This window comes from Pteropus vampyrus, unplaced genomic scaffold (genome assembly GCF_000151845.1).
Source record: "Pteropus vampyrus isolate Shadow unplaced genomic scaffold, Pvam_2.0 Scaffold173, whole genome shotgun sequence".
In the NCBI taxonomy this organism is placed as follows: Eukaryota; Metazoa; Chordata; class Mammalia; order Chiroptera; family Pteropodidae; genus Pteropus; species Pteropus vampyrus.
The window spans coordinates 2,221,156-2,236,743 of record NW_011888954.1 but is presented as its reverse complement, the minus strand read 5'-3'; the positions used below and the strand labels follow the sequence as shown (position 1 = coordinate 2,236,743).

Below are 15,588 nucleotides of genomic sequence, written 5' to 3'. Positions count from 1 at the left end.
CTATAGAGTTTATACCTCTGAGATTCTATTTGCTAGAGCATTCAGTGCTGGAAGCTTATATTTTGATAAACACTTTTTTTGTTGTTGTTTTCTGTTTTTAAGGTAATATATAATCAAGAAGCTTAATGATGTTGAATCTCCTTGAATCATTAACTTCACTTCCAGGAATTTATTCCAAGGATATGAATCAGACCTATGCAGAGATTTATGAAAAATGAGGCTCAGAGCAGAGCTCTTTATAAGAACAAAATATGTGACAACCTAAATATTCAGCAATAAAAAGTGGTACATGGCAAGATAAATGCCATTATACAAAGAAAACCAAATGACAGGAACACAGTCACGATATTACAGTAAGTGAAAAAAAAGATTCACTACAGCATAGACAATATCATCTCAATTTCTTTTTTTTTCTTTTTTTCTTTTTTTTAAATATAAACACATAGAAATAACCTGGAAGTAAACAGACCACAATAGTTCAGTGATAGGAATATGGGTGTTTTGTTTTTCTTCGCACTTCTCTATATTTTCATAAATTTCTGAAAGGAATAAATTGTACCTTTATAATTATCACACACCCCTGCCCCAAACACACACACACACACACACACACACACACACACACCCTTGGGAAAGCCAAGGAGGCCTCTCAATTCCAAGCTGAGCAAGTGCTTCCACTCTCCAAAGTAAAAGCAGAAGATAAATTCAAGTTATACTATTAATTCTGCCTGGGAACCACCTTCAGGTTCAAGTGTGGAGAAAGTCAGACCTACAGACCAACCACCTCTGGACTGAGGTTTGTGAAGGCCCTCCTTGCTCAGGCTAACTCTCCTTTGAGTGAGACATCCAGAATCTTCCTTTCTATTGGCTCCAACGAAATTCCTGGCCGAGAAGCAAGTAGTCAGTGCTGCTTCAGCTAAATGTTCAGGTGCCTCTTCTAAACAGTTTACCAAAAAGGAGATTCTGACAGTGCAAGGCAATCAGTTCTAGCGGGGAGGGGGCCAAGGGAGCTTCTAAACAGCCCTTCAGGTCAAAATGCTAACTGGACAACAGTCTGGAGAAACCTTTGGCTAATTTCAATTTTCTTCTCAGACTGGTCTGTAAAATAAGGGGCCCTCCCCCAGCCAAGGAGTGAAGCAGCAGACACAGGATTTGATTTACTGATAAAGAATCCCCCTGAGGTGGGTGGGCCTGGGGACAAGCAAAGGGCAGATGGTGAAGTGAGGGGCAGCAGAGGTGGCGCAGTGGCCAGGAGACTGAAAGGGAGAGAAGCCCTGTCAACTCTGGGCTCCGTGTAAACGAGAGCCTGTCTTCATATCCTCCGAGGATTATTTCAGGACTCGGGCCTAAAAGATCATTTCAGGACATTCACTAGACACCCAGGAATAGCTCTTGGCTCCAGTCACAAGATTCATCACCCAATCTCATCCCTTTGCCTAATGGTACAATCCTCCTTTCCATCCAGCGTGGGAGACTGGGTTGACGTAAAGAAAATGCTGATCCTACAAAAAATCTATGCCACAGGATGGCCAAAGTAGAGGGATCATTCTCGGTGCAGGAAAGGGCGGGGGGCACTGACCCATTACTCAGCACTCAGTAAGCAACCATTGTGGAACACCGAGGCCGGCGTGAGGGAACAAAGCACAGTCTAAGACATGGACCCTACTCTGGGGACCGATGAACACACCAGCACTTGAGAGGCGTCAGGCCTAACACGGGCCCTTTGAGAGAAGGCCGGGTTGTATGGTTCCAGTGTGCAGCGTGTTGGCTAGGAACGTGGAGAAAGCTTGTTTTCTCCCTGGCCGGGCTACAGACTCACCGTTGTGACCCTGGTGTGCATGCTGGGGGGAGAGGGGGGTGAATCCCCCATGGAAATAATTCCAGCCCTCTGCACGCCCTAACCCAGAGGCATTCCAAAACAGTGAAGAACGCGATGTTTGTGTCAAGGCTTTGGGCCTAGGAAGGAAGGTGCTGGATCCCTCTTACAAAGTAGTCTTGATCTGAACAAAGTGTACACTGACTCAGAAGGAGGCAGTCTGTGCAGACACAGGCCCAACGCCACTCAAAGAAACAGACCTCCTGTGATTCTGAACCATGTGGCCATAACCGCCTATTCTGCATCACATGATTATGATTTGTACCATGGAGGGAGCAGGGTGGAGGAGGTAGGGATAAGAGAAAGAAAACTCTTTGTGATTCCAGTAACATGTCGTGTCCATGCTGGACGTCTCCTGCCGAGTGCTTTGGAATTTTAGCTTTATATCTCTCCAGGGACAACTGAGGCTTTTTAAGTCTGATGTTGTGAAAGACGGTTTCCTGGTGACCATAGGCCTTCCATGTGACCGCTCAGCAGAACACATAGGGTACCATGGCTGGGGGTAACCAACAAGACAAGGGGCACAAGGAGGAAGAGACAAAGCTAGATGTTGACTTATGCCCAGAACCACCCCATGAGCTGGGGCTTATGGGAGACAGAGGAAGGGACATGGAAGAGGAACCTCTCTGAGGGCTTAAGCTGGGGAGGACACTCAACCCATCACTTATTTCAACATGTGCATTCACACAGGTGGGAGCAGCACAAGGAAAGCCAGGCTCAGAGCATCTTCACAAAGGAAGCCTCGGCGTAGATGTGAGCAAAGACAAAGTGTCTCTGAACCTCTGCCTGATTTTAGTGATTAAACTGAGCCTGTTCCCTGACAGAGGAGGTGCCGCTTCTGAGAAAGAGTGAGGAGGGGGCGGGAAAGGAGTTGCTGTTGTTGGGCCTGGGAGATAAAAAAAAAAAAAGGCAGAGAGCTCCTGTCTGGGGAGAGGCTAGCCCTCATCCAGCATAGTGCTTTAGACCCGTCCTAAAAGCAGAGCTAGAGCTGAGGCTTTCAGACTGCCAGAAGCAAATGACAGGGATGTGCAAGAAGAGGTCATTCCGCGCTGTCCCTCTCCCTCCCGTATAAAATGCCAAGATATCCCTCCCTCCTGTCTTGGGAAATGCGAGGGAAAACACAGGGAAGCTCTGAGCTCTGTGGATCAAAGGCAAGGCACAGGCACGGGGCACAGTGGAGCATGAAGATATAGCTCCCTCTGGTTTACAGCACATCCTCCCTGGCTTTCCTGAGAAGCAGCGCCTGCTGCCTGTGTGACTGGTAGATGGACATCAGATGGTAGGAGTACGTGACCAAGAAAACAGTAGAAGGAATACAAAGGGCAGCCCATGAGGGACATGTGTGCTGATCAGAGAGGAATTTAAAGAGCCTAGGGAAGGATAAAGTTATCAGATCTCGGTCCAGATGTTTTAGAAGGGATAGTTTTAAATACAAATCAAGTAGCCATATCTCTATCTAGAACTTGGCAAGGGCAATAAAACTGCAGAAGCCTCAGCGTGCTCTGCTGGGGCCCTTGGGTTATGGCATGCTGTCCCTAGGCAAATGCCCAGGACTCTTCCCCATTCAGAGCCCAGGCCAATCAGGGACAGCATGGTAGGAGACCCAGTCAGAGAGGCATTCCAAAACGCAACATTCTTAGAGCCCCTGGAGAAGGCTGTGCAAGGCAGCCACTGGACCACTTCTTTGAATTGGGGAAAGGAAGAAGGACTGGGAAGACAGTCCCGTCCCAGGGGCAGGAGAACAGGAGGCCCCCGATGCAGTGTGGGAAGGGAGCTGCAGCTCGCAGGGACACCACTGTCCTCATGGAGACCCTCCCACTCAGCCCAGGTGAGCTGGCTGCCACCCACAGCCCGCCTGAAATGTACTCAGACTTTCTAGTAACCATTTACTCACTCACCCAGCGGGTGTCATAATTCATGCCAAGTGAGTGAGCAGACATGGATTTCACGAATTGAAAGACAAAACAAAGCACCAGCTCTTTTAATTTTTATACATGCTCACAAAAAAAAAAATCCACTTACTTCTAAGCATAAGAGATAGGGCTTACCTAAAACTTTCAGGGGATAAAATGACATCTATGCAAAGCCATGATAGGCATGAGCCTGAGGAGATCCCTCACAGATTTTAAAGCAGAAGTGAAGGTGGCCAGCTTTAGAATCAAGAGACTGGATTTCACTGAAACAAGCATCATCACTTAGCGCTTGTTCTGTGAAGGCCCTGAGCCAGCAGGCACCTTGAGCTGGGGCGGGGTGCAAGAGGGGTGTTGGCTGATGGGCACAAGAAGGTGAGAAGTCATCTCCTGCCCTTAGAGGTCTGGGCAGGGAGAAAGTAAGGCATGACTCATATCCTTAAAACGCAGTGCAGCATCATTTCAAAGCACAAAATGCCACAGGTGTTGAAAGAGGTCACATCTGGGGCAGAGAAATCAGGAAAGCTTCGTTCTTGGTAGGTCTGGAAGGTGGGGGAATGACTGACAAAGTCTTGTGTGTCTATTTATTTTACGACATTGTTTCAAGGTCAAATGACAAGCCTAAGATTCTATCTCATCTGCCAAGTTGGGATTGATGTCTCCTTCCCACTTTCAGTTCCTTGGAAAAGCCGGTCTCAGTAAAAAGCCATGTACTATTATTACCCTCAGGCAGAATGCCAAAAACAGAGCTCCAAGATCTCCCACCCCCAGATCTGAGCACAGCCCAAGCATGCACAGCAGACGGGCTTTAGCCGAGTGCCGTCCCAGCCAGTCCCCAGAGCTCTGGTGGGAATGTGTTTAATTGGATGGCACCAGCTTTGAGTGGGCCCAGAGAAGATCAGTCATATGGCAATTGTCAGGCCAGCTCTCTGCAGAGCCCTGCACCTGGCAGCAACAGGGCCGAGCCAAGGGGTATCTGAAGGTGCAACAAAATTAGACAAGAGATGGAGGTGACCTCTCAAAGTCCTAATTTTCTTTCAAAGCCCAGCCCTAGTCTGACCTCCTTCCAAGCCTTCTCATTGCCACCCACACGTGGACTGATGGAGGCTTTCACGTCGCTCCACCAGACTCCCTGTGTTCCAGCTGTTCCGAATCTGCTGGTTTCCCACACGAGCCCTGAAGCCTCTCTGTGCAGGAGCCCAGCACAGCACGTTCCACGCAGTGAGTGACCAATAAATGTTGCTTAAACATAACAACCTCTCCCATCTCTCTTCATCAGGTGACCAGAAGACCTTTCTGAAATCCTGTGACAGACTGCTTTAAAGTTCCAGGTAAGATATTTTGGAACTGAGCAGTAGCCTCCACCAAGGCCTCAGGGACAGGTTTCCTGAGGGGCTGTGAGAACTGGGGGGGCTCTCAGTCCAGCACCACAGGGAAGATTTGAGGGCCCTGCTCTCAGTCAGCGCCAAGACATTTCAGGAGTCCAGAGGTGATTTTATTTAGTTCCTACCATTGCAGCCCAACTCGGCTTCTTCACCCAGTGTTGTACCCCCTTCCTCCATCGTCACCTGCCCTCACCCTCAAACCCAGCAAAATGGCCTGAGGGACTTGAAGTGTTGAGAAAAGTGCCCCGAAGGACCTGGCCATTTATCCTGGGACGTATTCAAAAGGAGAACATAAAAAGCGCACACAATACATACCGACGACTGTGTTTGGAAAGATTCTGTGATAGAAATCTAAAACTCAGAGCTGAAAGAAAATCTCACCTGTAACCACAAAGAGATTCAGTCTGATTCAGTGGCTTGGAAACTAGTATCTGAAAACACCCCAGCCGCTGAGCCAGGAAACTTCTACCCTCCCACAGGCTGTGGGGCATACAGTTGTCTCGCTCAGACCCACTCTAGGTGTGGAAGGTATAAAACTACCAGGAAAGGGTATTCCCCTCATACCCTCTCGGGCAACCTGAATATTTATTTCCAGCCAGCGAACAGGGTTTGACCATACTGACACAAAACAAAGGAGCCTTCGTGAACCTCCCAAACGTGTCTGTGGGTGACTCTGCTGTCACCTGCCAAACTACCTTACCCAACCTTAGCTTTCATCTAGGCAGTCTTTGATCACCCTCCCTCACTTGCACCCACAATTGTTTCTTCCTTTACAAAATAAATGCCTTTAGAATGGTTTTAAGGAATGACCAGCCAGAGCAAGTCTGGATTCTAGCCAAGAACCAACCCAAGGTACAGGCACATGATCCATCGCCTACTCAGTCTGAGCCTGTTTCCTCATCCGTGGACCAGAGCAAGAATTCCCACCTCAGAGTTATGGTAAAGACTAATGCGTAGCATCTATGAAGTGCATGGCCCACGGCAGACATTCCGTTGATATCGCCGAATGGGCCCATCACATGCCCATTTTTCTTCCCTAGGCCAGCCACCCTATACAAATTCCCTAGCCCCAAGGTTTTCCCTTAAAAACAGACTCCTTCCTCTCCCAAATGTAATAACCTAGACGCTCTCCTCGGAAATCTTAAAAAGCTCACTGCCCTGCAGGTAACCAAAGGTTACCTGCAGCCATCTGGGGGCAGTGGCAGAGCAACATTGCAGGCCAGAAGGAGCAGTGCATTAAGAACCCAAAGCACGCACTTACTTCGGTCACTTTTTTTCATTCTTTATGTATTTTGAATCCACCGTACAGGACAATTTCTAAGCTAGATTCCAGCAATGGTGACCCTGAGATAGCCTCTCTTTGGGGAAAGTTCTTCTCAGCTCTAAATAGTTTGAACACTAACTTGAGGTTGGAATCGGTTGGTCAACCATCGACCTGAGGAAGAAAGCAGCACTTGACGGAACTATTCCTCCACCAGACCACTCTTCCCTATGAGCCACCCCTCATAGCCATGTTCCCACTGCCCATGTTCCCATAGCCATGGCTGGGAAGGGAAGTTCTGTCTGAATCCTGAGTGTGTAAATTACTTCCTGCCATGAACGGGAGAGGCCACAGCCACCAAGATGACTAATTAATAGCATCAGCTCATGTTTGTTGAATCCTTGCTGTGTCCCAGGAACTATGAATACCTTATACACATCCTCTCATCATGCCGGATCTTCACCACAATTCTATGAGGTCAGGACTATTGTTGCCCCATTTTACACATGAGAAAACTGAGGCTTATTGGCATTAGGGGACTTTCCCAAGGTCACACAGCTCTTATAAGTGGCACTTGGATGCAGGACAAAGTCTGCCTCCAGGCTCAGCAAAAGCCACTAAGCTCTGAAGAGCCAGAAGAAATTCAGTACTAAACTCACCTGATAGGACAGGCCATCCTTCCGGGGGTTGAGGCCAATCTCCTCCATGGATGGGGTGCTCATCATCACCTCAGTCATCTCGGCCGATCTCAGATAGTCAGGGCTGCCAAGAAACCCAGACCCAAAATCAACAAACATACGCACTTTCACATTCCTACTCTTGGTGCGCTCTGCTGTTAGATCAGGGGACTGTCTGGAGGCAAGATGAGAGGTGTGCAAAACAGAACTTACAGAAAAACAAGCTCACACCCCAAGGAAGCACCTTATAAGCCCAGAGCACCGGAGCCCTCCACCTCGATCAACAAAGGCCATTGTCTGAAAAACCTCTCTGGCAAACCTCCACTTCCCTTCTTTCCTGGACTAGTCTAGTCCCCACCGGCACAGAGTGACTCTGGATTTTCTTTTAAGTGACAGAACTAGAAAAAAAAAAACAAAAACAAAAAGAAACACAGTAGGTAGCTAAGTCCATCTGTCTATATTAAAACTGATTCAATCCTTCTCTAAGGGAACTGCATATTATTATTACATAATAATAACAGGTCAACCTCAGTCTAACAATGTCGCCTTCCCAAATTTCTGTCACTCTGGTGTGCCTTTTTGCAAAACGTCCCACTTTAAGCCCCAAGGGGTCAGCTTTCTGCAAGTTTCACATCTGCCATCCAACCCCCTTCTCTAGCCCCAGCCACAGCAGCTGCAAGCTCACAGCTTGAAAAACATCCCCTGGATTAAAAGCCTTAAGGATGCCCAGACTCTGATTGCAAAGGAAATTTCCAGAGGGGCCAAGCTGGCCCACCGATGGCTGACATGTGAAAGTACTTTGTACTCCGAAAGCAGGATACAAATGTTCCATTATCCTCACACAAGCCATGGGCACATACAGACTCTGGAAAGCAAAATGCCGAATGGTACATACCGAAATCAATGTATTCACGACACAAATAACCAATGTTTTCATCATCATGCTTTCACACATGGATTAAAAAGATAAAAAAATAGGGCGGGTTTTAGAGAGACTATGTCCAAGGAAATAGGGGTACTAAATTCTTCTTCTTTTTATGGTTACTATAGAATAGAAATGGCATTGGATGTGAAAACAAGCAATAGGTTCTGGTCCAAGCTCTGCCAATCAAGAGCTGTGCGATCTTAAACAAGTCATATAACTTCTCTGAGCCACAGTGCCCTGTTTGTTACCATAATGCTAATAATAAATATCTCACAGATATGCTAAAAGGCAAATCTCGAGGGAGGGGGGAGTGCTGCAAACTATGTGCTAATGGACTATAAAATAACCCCAAACCTTCAGGATAATAACCCCGATTGAGGCTCTAACAACCTCTTTGGCAAGTTTTGAGTGGCCAAGCGCACAAAGCCTCTGATAGCTTTCAGTCTCATCCATGTGGCACCTAGCTGCTCACACACCACGGAGATGGGAGGGAAGGGGCACCCAGGAGAGGGGTACGAAAGCCTCAGGGGTATAAGAATGTTTACTTTGTTTTGATAGTTCAGTTTTCTCTCTAAACAGAGCCAGGCCAGGACGAGGGAGGGGTGACTTAAGCGAAGATGCTGGGTGTCCAGGCAAGTTTCCGGTGAGGAGCTGGGACTCCAAAGGCAGTTTCTTCCCGAGTCAAGGAAAGGCTGCCGTCGACCTCGCAAAGAATTTTGCCAGAGGAGCGCACACAGGGCTCTCATCAGGCTCTTTGCCTGGGGTAGGGGTGCTCGCTCCCGGCTCCGGACTGTGGCGCGGGCCCGAAAAGTTGATGCGAGAAGCATGAACTTTCCCGTGCCTGGGATAAGCAGGACCGCGCCGAGCTAGAGCCCACGGGGTCAGGATCTCCTCGCCCGCACCTGAGAGCGCGCTCCGGAGCCGCCAGCGCTCGCTCCCCGGCCGCTCCTCCTCTTCCCCAGAGCAGGAAGGAAGCAGCGGCCGGCACGCAAGTCCCAGCGGCCTGGGGCCTCGCTCTGCAATGAGCTGGGCGCCGTGGCGCATCCCTCCCAGCCCAGATTCTCGGTGGGTTGCGAACCTCCGTCGACCCCTGCACGGCCCAGGCTTCTTCCAGCCGGGGCAGAAGAGGGCAGCTCCTTCTCAGCCCAGGCCCCTGCAAAGGCGCGTCGGTTTTTAAGGGCTATGGAGAGGAAAGGGGTCGGGAGGGTGCAGCGTGTGCTTGTGCTGCTGCTTGTGGCTTCAGACGGGTTACGTGTGGGGAGAGCGATCCCCGCCCCCCAACCCCACCACCCTTTGGAGCTCTGCAAACGCCGCCGCTGCACCAGCTCAGCCCCGCGGCCGCCGGCCTCGACGCCGAGACTTGCATACAAACAAAAAAAGGGGGGGAGGGGCCCGAGGAGAGCTGGAGCCCCCAGTGCCAGGGAGGGCTTGCGCCTCCTGCAGCCCTCCGCACAGAGGGTTTTATTAGCGGGATTCAGGCGCGACCCCTGTTTCTCCCCGCACCCAATCACCACATACACACCTTCCCAGCCGTTCCTTGAGTGAGGGCTTTGAGTTCACTTCCTTTGTCTGGATGCTCTCAGCACCACCGTCCCCCCACCCCCACCTTTGCAACCTTGACGTTGACTCCTGCACGGGCTTGGGTTAGTTCCCGGCCACCCTCGCACCGGAGCCGGCACGAGCAAGCGCGGGGTCCCCGCGGCCACGGCCGCGAGACTGATGCCCGCCGAGGGCGCAGGATACTCACCAGTGAATAGGGAAATATACAGACATGAAGTCCTAGGGGAGGCTGACCCACGCCCTTGTGATTTAAAAACGGTCACTGCGTCCCGAGTAAGGATGTCACGGGCGCGGCAGGTAGGGAGCAGGCGGCCGAGTGCGGGCACTGGGCGTTCGCCGGTCCGCCTTCCGGAGACAGACCCACTGCCAGCTGCGTTGGCAGAGCAGACGGAGCTCTTGGTTCTCCACCGAGCTCGCGGCCCCACAAAGAGCCCGGGAAGCCGTATTTATAGGGGCGGGGGGCGGGGCTCGGCCCCGGGAGGCCCCGCCCTCCCTCACCCACTCCTAGAATAACGTCACCAAAATCATGAATGGCTTCAGAGCTTCTGCGCGCGGCGGCTCGGTGGCGCGCTCAGCTCTGCTCCCGGAGGGCCGTGCTTTGCTGCAGCTTCTAGCTCGGCCCCCTTCCTGCAACTCACAGGCAGACACGCGCGTGGACACGCACACGCGCACACACACACACACACACACACACACGCACCGGGGCTAGAATTCAATGTCAGCGCCGCTTGGCGCTTGCAAACCCGCCTGCATCGGCGCCCCGCTCCCTGCACGGACCCCCGGAGGCTTGGGGGCGGAGGACAGTGGGCATCAGGAGGGCGCTGGACTGGCTCCAGACTTGACCGCTTGGCAGCCGCGCTGAACCTAGGGAAGACGCCATCCTTCGACCCTAGCCTCCTGGCACCAGTGCCCTCCTCTGCACCCACTCGCTGTCCTCAGCCCACACCTCCCGACCCCGCTTCGGCGTTCATCTCCTAAACAAGGCCTCTCCCTGGCATCCTCGCCCGCGGCATCTCGGTCGCTGCGCCTGAGGCGCGTCTCCTCTGTCCCCGGCAAGCTGCCTGGAAATGAGAGCACTGCTAAAAACGAGGCATTGGGAAGGTTGGGGCGGGGGGCGACGCGGAGCTGGGGGGAACCAAGAGCCCGCGGGGGTCGCGCTAGCTTTCGAGGGATTAGTCCGCAGCCCTGAGGTCCTTGGAGGGCTTTATTTGTCTGAGAAAAGAAGTGGTGTCGTCTTAGGTTTTTCCATTGGACACAAAGACACACGCCGGTGGAGCCGGACAGGGGTGCGGTGGGCGCCGCTCAAGCACACCCCACCAGCCTTGGTTCCCAAATCTGCTCCAACGAGGAGAAACGAAGACCTTCAGTCAAACCCCCTCCCACACTGAGCAGGAATTGCAACTCCGGGGGTCTGCCCAGGCTGTCAGGCTGCGCCTCCCGCCCCGCCACCCCCTCGCCCGCCCTCCCCAGCCCGGATGAGAGTCTGCCCCTCTGTGGCTGTAGTGCGTTGCTTCACACCTCTGCAAAAACTGAAAAATGGCTTTTCAGTTTTTTTATAACCCTAACCTATGTGTGTACTGGGGACGGAGGAAGTGTACGTGTTGGAGGAGAGAGTATCAAAAACTTGGCAAAATTAAATGTACTTTGAAGTCAGCTCTTTGAAAGGTAGTGACTATATTCAATCCATTGATATATGCTTAAAAAGTGAAAATACATAACCCTATCTCAAATAAGGGATGATAGGATCAATGGTAATGGTTTAACAGAGGCCCTTATAATTTTTATCAGCCTTCCCAAGACAATGCAAATAAAAATAATTGATAAGAATTGCTTAAAAAGTAATTAAATTTAAAACAATCTTGCTGTTTTTAGTCGTTCATATATACAGCCTGAATAAAAACAGTGTACTTCCTAGGAAAATGCGGCTTCAAGACAAGCCCCCTCTCAAGTTAATGTCCTGATGGAGGGTGATGCTTCTGTGGACAAAAGCCAGATGGGGATGATCCAGATGTGGTGTTACTACTGGTGGGGGGCGGGGTGCTGTTTATGCCTTTTGCACAGGGTGGGGAAGCTTCTCAAAGGCTGCAGTGACCTGTTGTCATTTACTTGGTCAAAGGAGAAGCCAATGCTTGGAGAGCTGGTTTCTAGGATGGGACTTTTGGGGGCCTGAGATGGGCCCCCACAAGCAAGGACTGAGGCCTTCTGCCATTGCTCCCCAGTAGTAAGGACCTGGATGAAAGGGCTGTCTCACCACTTTTACATGCCAACAGCCTCACATTACATAGCCATCATTATTGCTTTGTGACATCTTCAGAACTCAGAAAGCTACCCGCTCCATACACAAACACCGGTAAGTGTCAAAATGGCCTCAGTCTGGAGAAGAGGGTGGGACATAGGCCTCCTAGAACAGATATCTGGCCCCTTAAAACATTCCCTACTTTGGAGAACACTGAGGTAATTTACCTGGTGCCTACTCTCATAGAAGAAACATTGTATTAATGCCCATTTTAACTAAATATCACTTCCGTCAAGTAACTGGGAATGGAAAGTAAGCTTTGAGTTGTGACCCCAAATCTATACCTTCTATAACCCCTCTGGGACCACAGTAACACACTCATTCATTTGAAAATATGGAATGCATGGGGCTAAACTTCGATATACTATAACAAGTATGCCTTTTCTCAATCTTATATAGTGCCTTGAAGTTTTTCAAAGTATTTTCATTATCTCAGCTTTCAAAAGAACGTAATAAGAGTAACATAACACAACTTACAGTCCCCAGTTAACAAATATGCAAACTGAGGCTGAAATAAATTAGATTTGCCAAAGATGACACAGCTACTCTGCTACATTGCTCTTAGTTACTGCATTTGCTTCAGATCTCTAAAGACATGGGGTGTTTATCATGTAGACTAACTATTTCTTCTTAATATCCTAGGAGATAAGTTTCTATCCCCTTTCCTTTTAATAAATAAACAGAAACACAAGCAAATGAAGTTACTTAGAGCCCCAGAACCTTAGAGCTGAAAGAGACCTTTCAAATCGCCTAGTCCAGTCTCCTCATTTTACAGGTGAGAAGACATTTAAGAGATTAAATGGCATGTCCAAGGTCACCAGGCTATTAAGTAGTGTAGATGGAACCTGAACGCAGGCCTTCAGACTGGTCACATGTTCTTTCCACTACAACCCTACGCCTGGACTGCATTTGCCAAGAAGTCAGCAGCGGGAGTCAAATACATGACCTGGACTCTCTCAACCACCTCGGTCTAGCACCAACATTTATTGAGCAGCTACTATGTGCAGATCAGTGAACTGAATTCCCAGTCAGGGGCCTCTGCCCTCCTTTCCTTCCCCCACCTTTGTCCCTGGGACCCGGAGTGTTGAAGTACAATTCTCTTTCAGTAAAAATCCCAGTGGAATCAGAGCCGTCTTGCTTTCCAACATTACATAAATCCCATTTTCCAGCTCCTTCTCTCCCTCACCTAAAATAATGATTAAAAAAAGAAGAAAGGTATTGACCTTTATATCGTACTAGAGTTATCTCCGGCACCACTGTGCCATGTTTGCAGGACATGTAGCTAATTATTCACCAAGTAAAAAAAAAAAATCTCCATCTAAATTCATTTGGCAACATATTCCCACACTTTATCTCCCTTCTGGCTTCCAAAAAGACAGTATCGCATTTAACTTGCCTAGTTCTGGTGAAGCTGGTCCTTTGGTTAGCAATAGGGGACTTCACGAAGTAGCTGTTTGCTGAGTTAGTCATATCTATTAGCGTATTTATGCCTCATGACAACTTTAAGATGTAGGCACTATTGCCCCATTTTATTTTTTTATTTTTTTATTGCCCCATTTTACAGGTGAAGAAAGAGAGGCTCTGAGAGATTAAGTAATTTGGGCATAGCCACACTGCTGTCAAATGGCTGATCCGGAATTTGACTCTGGGGCTTGTTGGTTCCAAAGCCTATGTTTTCCTCACGATACCACATTATTCTGGTCTCTGTGGTTTTGTTTAATGACTGAACATAAATTAAATACAAAAGCATTGGTTCCAATAGCAAAGTCCAGGACTACGGGTCTAGCTGGTGGGGCAGGGCTGACAGAATAAACAAATTTCCCACCCTGGGAATCTGGGAGCTTCTTAAAGATATCAGTCAAAGGTTTGGTGTTTAAGAGGAAAAAAGTGAGTAGGAGAAGGGGAGTTTCTCGCCAACTTTTCGGTGAAACTCATTTGAGTACATAAGAAATCTGAAAGGCAAGAATGTGTGTGGGTTGATGTGAGGCTGAAATGAGATAATGTTATGAAAACACTTGGTGAGTTGGAAAGCACTGAGCAGACACATGGCTTGTTTTTAAGGTGTTTGGGGGAAAGAGGGTGATCAGCAGAGTTGACTGCATCTGTTTTAGTTTTTCACTCGTTTCAACCACAAACCGCCCCATTTTCCCCTGGAGCCCCTTGACTGCAATTTACAGCTTTTGAGGGGAAGAGGCAAGTAGTCTGCCTTGTGGGCACTGCTGTGGTCTGTGTCCCAACATCTCGCCTCAACCCTTCCACCCCCCCAAACTCTTCCAGTCTTTGGTGCCTCCCAGCAAGTGTCCATCTGGGTTCTGGACACACCATGAATAGGCAAAGCTTGAAAATGTGGGCACGCTTTCCCATCTTGGCCATTAGGGAATTAGCAGTCCACAACACAATGCAACCCAAACCCACCAGACAAAATCCTCTAGCCTTTGATTGGCTTTTCTGTAAGTCCTCAGGCAAGTTGCATGACCTCTCTCCGTCTCACACTCCTGAGGCAATAAAGCGGGCAATAGAGGTCTCTTTTTAGCTCTCGGGGTGCTAATAAAGATGAGAAAAATTGCTTCTATAAATGCTCAAGGGGAAGGTGCCTTGCATCCTATCATCAGGGCTCTGCGGCCCAATATAAAGTACTTTCACCATGTACCATCTCAGCAGGCGCCTCCTTCTTTCTGCCCAGAACCCTCTGACATCCAAAAGAAGCCTGGGATCTGGCAGCTCGTGAACTCTTGCCTTCCTAAATATCAAAGAGATTCAGCCCTGGCCTTTTCTTTATTTCTATCAAGGGGCCTTTGAACCAAAGGGATTTTTCAGAGAAAGAAAAATTTTTAGGGTCCAGGCTCTTAAAAGAAAACACTAAAACTGGAACCAGTTCAAGGCTCTTGTGTCCAATTAAGGAAATACTCACATTCCTGTCCTAGCTCTGACTCTAGCATGCTTTCTCTCTTTCCACAGCTACACAGGAATGCACTTTAGCAGCCAGCAAAGAGGTTACTATCACCAGGACACACATATCATATAGCAGAGGGCTCCTCGGCGTGGGCTCTGGCAGGCTGATACCTTCCCCAGATTAGACAAAGAGCACGAGCCACAGAACCATCCAAATTTCCTTCATACCACTCTGTCCTCCCCCCACACCCATGCCATTTCATCCACAACTCTGGACCAGAGAAAACCCATTGTACTTGTAAGGTTACGGAAAAAAAAAAAAGAGGGAAGCACTTACAGTAGTTTCTTGCGAAGAAAGGCACTTTCAGTTTTCTTTTCAAATGTACAGGATGTCGGCTAGCTTCCTCCAGGGGCAGCTGTGTCCCTGCTGATTTCACACCCGCTGCTCCAACTTGGAGGAGCAAGCGGTGAATTATGCACAGAGGAGCAGCTCCTTCCGAACGCCTCTGCCAACTTGGTAACCAGAGCTCACACCAGCTCGCGGGAGTCCCAGGTGTGTTTCACACCCACATGGTGCCCAGCCTTGGGATCATATAGCTGGGTCCATGTTCCATCTTCCTGCCTTTTCAACAATTATTCTACCAACAGGCATTAAGCACCTACTATGTACCAGACCGTGGTGGCTCCAAGGCGTCGCTTTAGGAGAACTTTAGTTCTCTCCCTTTTGGATCATCCCCAAAACCATCCCAAATGAACACACACTCTAAGTGACAGAACAGCACAGCTTTAAGACAAAGTCTCTAAAT

At 49.2% G+C, this 15,588-nt stretch overlaps 1 protein-coding gene across 2 annotated transcripts in view; it reads right to left on the bottom strand.

Moving 5' to 3' along the window:
- The window catches only part of LBH (limb bud and heart development), a 30,644-nt gene extending 15,400 nt beyond the window's left edge, over window positions 1–15,244 (bottom strand). The window contains exons 1-2 of one of the 2 annotated variants that reach the window (XM_011370746.2): window positions 15,120–15,244; window positions 7,092–7,194 (exon numbers count right to left, since the gene is read on the bottom strand). In XM_011370746.2, the coding sequence (XP_011369048.1) occupies window positions 7,092–7,169 (78 nt within the window). In that variant the 5' untranslated portion in view covers window positions 7,170–7,194; window positions 15,120–15,244. Of the gene's footprint in view, window positions 1–7,091; window positions 7,195–9,781; window positions 10,029–15,119 lie in introns of those variants that run through there. The other variant, XM_011370745.2, reaches the window with a different exon arrangement.
- Between the last annotated feature and the right edge of the window lie 344 nt (window positions 15,245–15,588).